At 36.4% G+C, this 10552-nt stretch overlaps 1 protein-coding gene across 6 annotated transcripts; it reads right to left on the bottom strand.

Annotated features, from left to right (window-relative positions):
- Nucleotides 1–454: 454 nt before the first annotated feature.
- On the bottom strand, nucleotides 455–8126 carry irf8 (interferon regulatory factor 8). 6 transcript variants are annotated; one of them, XR_014535483.1, is made up of 9 exons: nucleotides 7986–8126; nucleotides 7720–7899; nucleotides 6320–6503; nucleotides 6135–6226; nucleotides 5514–5622; nucleotides 4994–5041; nucleotides 3427–3798; nucleotides 2979–3284; nucleotides 455–2071 (listed from the first exon to the last, which is right to left on the bottom strand). XR_014535483.1 is itself a non-coding variant. In XM_083553058.1 (9 exons), exons 1-9 carry the CDS (start codon nucleotides 8109–8111, stop codon nucleotides 783–785), a joined length of 1416 nt encoding a protein of 471 aa, XP_083409184.1. In that variant the 5' UTR covers nucleotides 8112–8126; the 3' UTR covers nucleotides 455–782. The 6 variants fall into 6 exon arrangements, 4 of the variants coding, with proteins under 4 accessions (XP_083409184.1, XP_083409183.1, XP_083409182.1 ...); XR_014535484.1 differs by having other exon boundaries at nucleotides 6135–6229; XM_083553058.1 differs by having other exon boundaries at nucleotides 455–971; nucleotides 3169–3284.
- Between the last annotated feature and the right edge of the window lie 2426 nt (nucleotides 8127–10552).

Below are 10552 nucleotides of genomic sequence, written 5' to 3' on the forward strand. Positions count from 1 at the left end.
CCTTTTCTTTTCTTTTTTTTTATGACTTTTTTTTCTGTTATGAGTGATTTTTATTGCATTTTCATTTTTTTTCTTTTATATTCTTCTGTTGTTACTTCCTTCCTATCGTACTGTTTTATTAATCTGTATCTCTGGAAGTTTCTTTCTTTTTTAATTTCTTTCTTTCTTTCTTTCTTTCTTTCTTTCTTTCTTTCTTTCTTTCTTTCCTTTCTTTCTTTCCTTTCTTCATTCCTCTTATTTTCTTTTTTCCTTCCTTCCATTATCTTCATGAAATGGCAAGTGTATGTTCTTCCAATTTTTTATTATATAAAATATTTGCTTGGAAATTTTTATATAAACAATTTCTTAAGATTTATACAATATATATACAAACACATACTATTAATTTATTATAATGGTTATTATTATTAGTCTTAGTGAGAGTGGCGTTGCTTATAATAATACACCATGAATGTAATGCTTTAAAGGTTTTATTCCAAAAAATTTGCAATACAAAAGATAGTAAAACCTATCATCTAAAGATCATTTCTCACATTTGAGTAGTTAATTTGTATTTTCTGAAGACAAAATGTAATAAAAAAAAAAGCAAAATGTACATTAAAAATTTTTAAAAAACAAGCATCCCTGAGAACATTTTTGTAACTGAGAAATCCTGAGACGACGTGACGCTACATGTTGCTTTATTAAACCATGTGACACCTGCTAATGCTTACAAACATCACGTTTTTTTTTTTTTTTTTTTTTACTGTTTCTTAAATCCACCTGTTTATGAGATGCTCATTTCAGGCAATGATGGGAAGGTTGTCTCTGTAACACGGTGGTCTCTGAGAAACAGGGTAGTTGCAAATATCCTGGTAAATGCGATTCATCTGATCGCTGGGAAACTCGTCTGAGATCTCCAGGTTGCCGCTGTACTGAGTTCGGTGAGCCGTCATGGCCTCCAGTAGCTGCTGGCATTTCACAGCCGTTATCTGTTTCATAGCAAAGACACGATTTAGGCCTTGAGACTTTGACAAACAAGTCAAACATGAATCAGTGGTCTAGTATTTGCAGCTGAGCTTCAGGTATTACAGTTTCACAGATTTATAAATAATAACATAGTGGGAATAGAAGGAAATGTTACATTCGTGTAAAAATTCATGTAAAAAATAAACTTTTTGTGTTTGTACACGTAATGATTCAACCTTTTAGCTGTTCTTTTGCGGGTTCCCCCCCCAAAAAAATACATTCTATGGACATTAATATTGTGACACCTGACTGTCAGCATAAATTTAGAGGCACACAGCTGTGTAGGAACTTTACAGATGCAGTAGCATGAAATATTCCCTTCACTTGATCTTAATTTTTATTTGTTTATTCAATTAAATTCAATTAATTTTTATTCGTATAGCACTTTTAACAATGAACATTGTCTCAAAGCGGATAATGTGGTGATAAATGGTTAACACTGGTATGGTATGACATTGTGGGAAGTCTGCAATAGCTGCTTATCTTACAATTGTTCCCTCAGCAGGCAAGAAAAACAAAAAAAATCAAGAAAGATTTTAGAAAACTCGGTTAGAGCAAAGTGCTGAGACTGGAGACTCATGTCTTAAAGGTTAAATGTAAAAAAAAATTACAGCATATTAACAAGATAGCATGTTTATTTAGGTTTCGATCTATTGCTTACATTACAAGTCATTACAAGTCATTACTAGTCATACTGTATTCATTACTAGTCATAGTATAGTCATTACTAGTCATACTGTAGTCATTACTAGTCATACTGTAGTCATTACTAGTCATAGTATAGTCATTACTAGTCATACTGTAGTCATTACTAGTCATAGTATAGTCATTACTAGTCATACTGTAGTCATTACTAGTCATACTGTATTCATTACTAGTCATAGTATAGTCATTACTAGTCATACTGTATTCATTACTAGTCATAGTATAGTCATTACTAGTCATACTGTATTCATTACTAGTCATAGTATAGTCATTACTAGTCATACTGTAGTCATTACTAGTCATAGTATAGTCATTACTAGTCATACTGTAGTCATTACTAGTCATACTGTAGTCATTACTAGTCATAGTATAGTCATTACTAGTCATACTGTAGTCATTACTAGTCATACTGTATTCATTACTAGTCATAGTATAGTCATTACTAGTCATACTGTAGTCATTACTAGTCATAGTATAGTCATTACTAGTCATAGTATAGTCATTACTAGTCATACTGTATTCATTACTAGTCATAGTATAGTCATTACTAGTCATACTGTAGTCATTACTAGTCATAGTGTAGTCATTACTAGTCATAGTATAGTCATTACTAGTCATACTGTATTCATTACTAGTCATAGTATAGTCATTACTAGTCATACTGTAGTCATTACTAGTCATAGTGTAGTCATTACTAGTCATAGTATAGTCATTACTAGTCATACTGTATTCATTACTAGTCATAGTATAGTCATTACTAGTCATACTGTATTCATTACTAGTCATAGTATAGTCATTACTAGTCATACTGTAGTCATTACTAGTCATAGTATAGTCATTACTAGTCATAGTATAGTCATTACTAGTCATACTGTATTCATTACTAGTCATAGTATAGTCATTACTAGTCATACTGTAGTCATTACTAGTCATAGTGTAGTCATTACTAGTCATAGTATAGTCATTACTAGTCATACTGTATTCATTACTAGTCATAGTATAGTCATTACTAGTCATACTGTAGTCATTACTAGTCATAGTGTAGTCATTACTAGTCATGGTATAGTCATTACTAGTCATACTGTATTCATTACTAGTCATAGTATAGTCATTACTAGTCATACTGTATTCATTACTAGTCATAGTATAGTCATTACTAGTCATACTGTAGTCATTACTAGTCATAGTATAGTCTTTACTAGTCATAGTATAGTCATTACTAGTCATACTGTATTCATTACTAGTCATAGTATAGTCATATATACTAGTCATATTATAGTCATTGCAAGTCATAACTGGACATTATACGTTATTGCATGTCAAATTATAGTCATATTGTCATTATAAGTCATTACTAGTCAGACTGTAGTCAATACTGTTCATTACTATAGAAATAATAAAGGAGGTGTCTGAAACTGTAGAAGATTTGAGATGAATCACTTTTCTCATATGTACCTGCACGATGATCAGCTTGTTCTTCGCAGTGCTGAAGTCGCCGAATTCTTCCCCAAAACAGAGCGTGACAGTGGGATCCGGAGCTGGGTACTGATTCTCCTGAAACAACTGCAAAGCTGAGAGACACACAGCCTCGATCAACATACACGTGGATATATAAGCAGTATACACACACACACACACACACACACACACACACACACACACACACACACACACACACGCTAACTGATAAAACATTAGCATCTTTTTTCTCACCATGCAAAAACCTGTTATTGTCGAAGATCTTGACCACTTCATCTCTCTTCAGTCTGCTGACACCGGAGCTGTACTGGGAGTCCTGACCGCTACAGAACACTCGGCTTTGACACAGGCGTTTGATGAAGATGCCCTCACGGTTGGCCCGCAGCAGAACGCCGCGCTCCAGGTGCCCGAAGAGCTTACGGGTGACGTATTGTTGGCGCTCGTTCTCGATGAGATCCACGGAGGGGAAGCGTACGGTCTGCAGGCTGTCCGAGGTGTACATGGGGGGCTGACAGGGAGAAATCCGGCAGCCGTCAGGGTGAGAGATCACTGAGTGACTCATTGCCTTTCCCCCATAATAGAAACAGATAATCATCTGAGCAAAGCCTGGACACATACACACAAAGAGAGAACATATTTTTATCAACGCAAATAAAGAAAAAGGGTGAATCTAGAACCAGAACACAGTTCCATTGAACCTAATACTCTGATACCACATGGTTCAACATGGAACCTTCTATATGTTTAACAGAAGGATAAACGTTCCTGTACTAACAACCCACTAAATACAATTTGTCCTGAAAACCTTTTAAAATAACAAAATTACCACAATGTTTCAGGCAACGTGTTTTTAATGGTACACTTTACACAAGTTCTCCTCTGGTTCTTCCTCGATGGAAACGGTTCAGTGCCGGGGGAACACTCTTTGGTAGACCCTTGTAACCTTAAAGTGTTTGTCTTTCAAACCTCACTTACTGTATATTCTAAAGTATTTTTAGATTCTTCTTTTCCTACAGCATACACAAGAACCCAAAACAGTTCTAAGTTGCAAGCTTTTAAAAGAAAAACCTTTCGAAGAACTGTGAATTTCCTTTATAGTAACCTTCATACATCTCCATTTTATATGCGTATTTTAAAAACTCTATATAAAAGTGAACCTGATATTTTATTCCAAAAAGTTGGAATCAGGCAATAAACTTTCACAGGTATATATGAGAAGAAAATGAGCAATTTATGTAATACACTAAATATCTATCTATCTATCTATCTATCTATCTATCTATCTATCTATCTGTCTGTCTGTCTGTCTGTCTGTCTGTCTGTCTGTCTGTCTGTCTGTCTGTCTGTCTGTCTGTATTTTTTGTCTGTCTGTCTGTCTGTCTGTCCGTCCGTCCGTCTTTTTCTATCTATCTATCTATCTATCTATCTATCTATCTATCTATCTATCTATCTATCTATCTATCTATCTATCTATCTGTCTGTCTGTCTGTCTGTCTGTCTGTCTGTCTGTCTGTCTGTCTGTCTGTCTGTCTATCTTTAGCTACCTATATATATATAAAATAAATAAATTAAATATAAATGAGAAATTTAAGTAAAAAAAAAACATTTAGATAAGCAAATTAAAACCATACAAATTTCGCATTACAGGGTGTGTGTGTGTGTGTGTGTGTGTGTGTGTGTGTGTGTGTGTGTGTGTGTGTGTGTGTGTGTGTGTGTGTGTGTGTATATACAATAATAAAAGGTTTCTAATGGGATTTTTCTGCATGTGTATAGGACAGATTAGAGAGCAGACACTACATACCAGCATTAAATGAGTTCAGCGGTGATGTGTCCAGATGGATAGGATGAACTGCGAATGGAAGAATAAAAAAAGGTTAAATACTTTATTTCTTTTTAAATAAGCAACAAATCCTACCCTTTACATGAATCATAAATGATTTGTGATTCGTGTGTTTAAACCCTCATGAGAGCATGAACGCAAAGTCAGCAACTTTCTAAAGGAAATTAGGAAATCTGTCCTCCTCAGCATGCAAAACTGAAAAGAGCACAAAGGCACAAAGGCTTATTTCAGCTCTCATGAGCCGCATTAAAAGAAGACGTGTCAGTTTCTCACACACAAAAAGCATGAGACAGCAAAGTGGAGAAGAAAATGCTCTTAATATAAAAACAAGGCATTAATTAACAAGTTAAGGCCTTTTTTATTTTTCTACGTTTCACTATGAACGTCGTGGTGATGATACTTCTTGTTTTTTTTATGATTATTATTTTTGCTCACACACACAGAGTGTAAATCTCAGTGTAGGTGTTGGTTGGAGGTTTACCGTTATGAGAGCCCTGCTGCCAGAACTCTTGAGGTGACTGAACGTTGCGGTTCTCATCCAGTGGAGAATGGCTCCTCTTGATAATGCCTGTGTACTCATCATTAGACGCCTGCACAGAAAAAAAAGGCGTCGCGAATCATTTCAGTGGGTTTCATGTTAGGTTCCAACCCAGTAATGTGCAAATAAACCATAGGAAACATAGGAAACTACAACAAGCACCAACTGTCTAGTTACCACAGTAAAGCTGTAATATTCCTGTAACATGTATTTAATATCATAATTATGACCAATTTATAATTACATTTGTGGAGAATTACATGAAGTATGTAAAGTATTTAAAAATAAAACCAAACCAAGCTCTTTTGCTTTACTTTTGATAAAGTGCTGACACTGGAGACTCCTTACATAATATTAAATAATAAATTTAAATAGATTTTATTTTATCCTTTTCAACCAAAGACATTAATGTATTACACTGGACGTATTAATTATATACATGCTCCTTTGATTTGCCTTGGAGTTTGAACTACGGTCAGAAAACCCTACCGTTTCATAAAACCCAATCCGACCAATCAGAATCAAGAATTCAGCCACACCTGTAGATCCTGAAACCATCCTCACCTCTCTGAGGAGCTGATCTATTTCTGCTGTGCTGCACATATCCAGTTCTTCATTAGAGCAGCTCATGTTCATGGTGGTGCTGCTGTTTTTACCTGCTGAACCCCAAAAAAAGTCTTCATCTACACAAGTTCTTGTTAAAGAGAAAAGCATGATGTGTAGCTGAAACGTAACAGACGCACACTTACACTTCTGCTCTTCCTCAGGGACGATCCTGTACACCTTGTAAGGCTCGGAGATGTCCAGCTGCGAGCGCTCTGTTACCTCCTCAAAGTCTGGACTTTTGTTGAGGGCGCATCGTAGTCTGGTCTTCCATGTAGCAGGTTCAGCTTTATCTCCTTCCTTAAACTTGCCTTTGAACACTGCCCAAGCCTGCAAGACCCCACAGATTCCATGTAGATTTAACTCTTTTATTTATTTTTATTTTACAAATGTTCAGTAGCAAAAGTAAATTGAATTGTGTGTGTGTGTGTGTGTGTGTGTGTGTGTGTGTGTGTGTGTGTGTGTGTGTGTGTGTGTGTGTGTGTGTGTGTGTGTGCGTGTGTGTGTGTGTGTGTGTGTGTACATACATATATATATATGTCTGAGGATGTATCCCTAAGGTGAAAATAATTATTTTAAGTTTTATAATCGTTATTAATAAATAATAATGTGTTAATTTAAATAACTGTTTTAAATATTCAAATATTCAAATCTCATTTTGTAGAGATTGTAGAAAGCTGACTTTTAAAAACAAATATATTATAATTATATATTATAAATATTTATATTATATATTAAAGACACTAAAGGCAGTAAAATAGCACAATTATGTCCAAAACAAAGATATTATACCACATTTAAAAATGAGAGTTGCTTTATGTTTATAGTTAATTAGATACAATCTAATTTAATATAAATAAATAACTTTACAACCTAAAAAAAAACTTGAATGCACTGCATGAGTGTGTAATGATTGATTATTGAATATTGAATATTAATTTGATATTTTTATAATCCTAACTTTACTTAAACCTAACACACTAACTGTTATTGCGTATGCAGAAAACCTCAAGCGCTTCACAAAGTGAGTCATTTATTTTCCTAGATGTTTAATTTATTTATATATAAAAAGATTTATTCAAGAAAATTCATTTATAGTGGTTATATGTTCATTATATATTTTCAGTTATCATTATATACACCAGATTTTTCTTTTACAGCTAAAAGGTATTTAATATTAAATGCATTTTAATTTAAATCAGTCTTTTAAAATGTAATATAAATATTAAAAAGTATAGAAAAGACGATTAGATGCTTTTTTTCCCTTTTTTCCTTAGTAGCACCACCAACATATTTTTTATTTTGATGACTAAACCTTTACACAAGTACATTTGGAAATGTATTAAACATAAGAAAGAAGTTTAAAATATATTTTTACTAATAAATTATATTTTTAAACATGTTAGAAAGCATGCAAGCAAGAAATATGTTTATGCACCATTGCATTTAGGACCCAATGTCTTTTTTTTCCCACATGACCAGTGAAGGTGCACAGAGTCAATATTAAACTAAATATAATGATGCCAATAAAAGTTGATGTTCCTACTTTAAAAATGGAAGCGTCCACTTCTTGGTTATAGTCCTGTTTCCCTGCGTGTTTCCACGGGATGCGGAACATGGTGTGAGCTTCATCTTCCCACTGCAAGCCTGAATAAACAGTGCTGTTGATCTGCTCTATGAGCCACTGCTTCAGCCGACGTCCTCCTGGATTCATCTTCCAATCAGCCTATTAATATACAATACATTACAATGCAATACTCCATTCATCATAATTAATTGTGATTTTTATTCTAAATAGAAAAAAAAATTCACCTTCTCCACGTCACTTTTAAAGAAGAAACAAGAGCAAGGACTTCCACCCTGTAGATCAGGAGATAATATCCCAAAGCCTAAGAGCGCTCTGTGATTTGTAATTCTGAGAAAAGCCTTTCGAGTCATTTTGTGTGAATGAACTCGCGGCCACGCCCCCAATCGCCCACGCGTCCAATCAGAACGCCGCACGGTGACGCGTCCGCTTCGGAGGAAGACCTCGGTTCTTCGAAGCTGTATAGTTTCCGAGAAATCAGCTTCGGAGGTGTGTGTGTGTGTGTGTGTGTGTGTGTGTGTGTGTGTGTGTGTGTGTGTGTGTGTGTGTAGGGCTCGGGTGGGCTATTCCATGGAAAAGGGATTTTACAGTCTTGAGTGTTGTTATATAATGATCAAAAAGGGTTTTAGTAACAAACACGATCAAATAAAAGCTGAGCAGCTTCCTCGCCCAGGACTACAGAAATGAAAGTTGGACATATTTTAGAGTAGTCAATGTGCAGAGCTTGTATAGAGGTACAGAATTACTGTCCTCTAAAAATAACTCAACATACAGACATTATTGTCTAAATAGTAACACAAGTGAGTACACCCTCAGTGATAACAGCTGTACGTGTGTAACCAGGTAAAGCCACATGTCCTATTCATCATGTTCATGTTTTTGTCTGCTTGACAGAACCATACAAATGTGTGTATCTTGTATTAGAGCAGTTCAAATTTGGTGCTTTGAGTCCAATTCTCTCATACTGAACACTGACTGTTCAACATGGACCTCATTGTAAAGACTCTCTGAGGATTTGAGAGTTAGAATTGATGCTCTCCACAAAGAAGAACAAGCCGATAAGATCAATATCACCCTGAAACTGAGTTACAGTACAACAGTCAGAGTTATACAGAGGTTTTCCAAGATGGGTTCCACTCAGAACAGACCTTGCAAGGGTCCATCAGAGAAGTCGAGTCCTCGTGCTGTGTGTCAGGTGCAGAAGCTGCTTCAAAAATCAGACGCATGAGTGCTGCAGCGTTGCTTTAGAGGTTGCAGAAGCGGAAGGTCCGCTTGTCAGTGCGCAGACCACACACACACACACACACACACACGCACACACACACACACGCACACACACACACACACACACACACACACACACTGCAACAAGTCAGTTTGCAGGCCGTCATCCCAGAAGCTGCTCATAAAAAAGCCTGCAAATATTTTGCTGGAGACAACTAGTCCAAAATGTATGAATTACTGGAACCATGTGGTCTGATGAGACTGAGATAAACTTGTTTGGTTTAGATGATGTCCAGCATGTGTGGTGACGCCCTGGTGAGGAGAACCAAGAAAATTGTGTCTTGCCTACAGTCACGCATGGTGGTGGTAGCATCATGGTCTGGGGCTGCATGAGTGCTGCTGGTACTGTGGAGCTGCAGTTCATTGAGGGAAACATGGATTCCAACATCAACTGCGAACGGCAGTTAACTAACAACCCCAAAACACCACCAAGATGAAAACTGGCATGCTGAAGGTGAAGGTGATGGAGTGGCTGAGTATGTCTCCAGACCCGAACCCTATTGATCACCTGTGGGGCATCCTCAAGCGGAAGGTCAAGAAGCATTCATCCACATATGTCTAACATCCAGCAGCTCCATAATGTCAATATGTAGGAGTGGAAGAAGATCCCAGCAACAACATAGGAAACAGCAGGTGGTAGCACCTCACAGCTTCAACTATGAACTCCTAAAGATCATGTCAGCGTCTGTATGATCATTCACATGTTTTCACGATGTCTGCAAGGGTTTCATCTGAGTTCTCTGGTTTCCTTCCATTCTCCCCAAAAAGATTACAGTCCAGCAGTTTCACCTGTTTTTATGAGCTGGAGAACATACAAAATATATCATATGATCTTGAACCGACCTGTGAGGCAGCAACCCACCTGCCCACTGGGTAGATTATCATTCTGTTTAATATTTAGGATTTAAGTCAGGATCCTGGTCTTTCCATGGTATACTTCCCCAGGAATACTGATCTAGCATCTCTTCTGAAGTAGTTAAATGATTGGATTCCTGTGCACATTCATATCATATCACTGAAGAAGATGCTGTGTGGTCTAAATTGTGATTATGTCTCATGCACCAGTCTGCAGAAAACACCATGGCTGAGAGGTGATGCCTTGTAATGGTTAAAAGTTTTCACGCCAACCTGAGGTCTAACCTGAGACCAGGAAGTTTCATCTGGAAACCATGAAAAGCGGATCTTGGAACGTTAACGTCACTTGTTCTGGGCATGATTTCAGGATGTGAGCACAGGTTCAAGGTTTCTGCTCGTCTCTCAGACAGGAGATGCTTTTTTTTTTTTTTTTTTTTTTTACTAAAGGCATGTTTTGGAAACCTGCACCCCTCAATCAAGATGCTTCAACTGTTACGCTCCTCTAAATAACAATGTTTAGAAACTTTAATGATAAGCGTGAGTGGGGAAAACAAGGTGTTCACAGAATATAAGGTTCTGGATCATTAACAGTAAATTTAGACACCTGGTTTTGCATCATTTCATTTGACTCGATTCTTTTTCTTCTTGTCAAATA

Source organism: Silurus aristotelis (genome assembly GCF_946808225.1).
Source record: "Silurus aristotelis genome assembly, chromosome: 10".
Classification (NCBI taxonomy): domain Eukaryota; kingdom Metazoa; phylum Chordata; class Actinopteri; order Siluriformes; family Siluridae; genus Silurus; species Silurus aristotelis.

What these genes read in the sequence shown, in the direction of transcription:
- irf8 (XM_083553055.1), bottom strand. Translation starts at nt 8,111, where the DNA reads ATGACTCGAAAGGCTTTTCTCAGAATTACAAATCACAGAGCGCTCTTA. An exon ending in TGGACGCTTCCATTTTTAAA is followed by an intron (nt 6,504 to 7,719) that starts GTAGGAACATCA and finishes GGGGTCTTGCAG; the next exon opens with GCTTGGGCAGTGTTCAAAGG. An exon ending in TAGATCAGCTCCTCAGAGAG is followed by an intron (nt 5,623 to 6,134) that starts GTGAGGATGGTT and finishes TTTTCTGTGCAG; the next exon opens with GCGTCTAATGATGAGTACAC.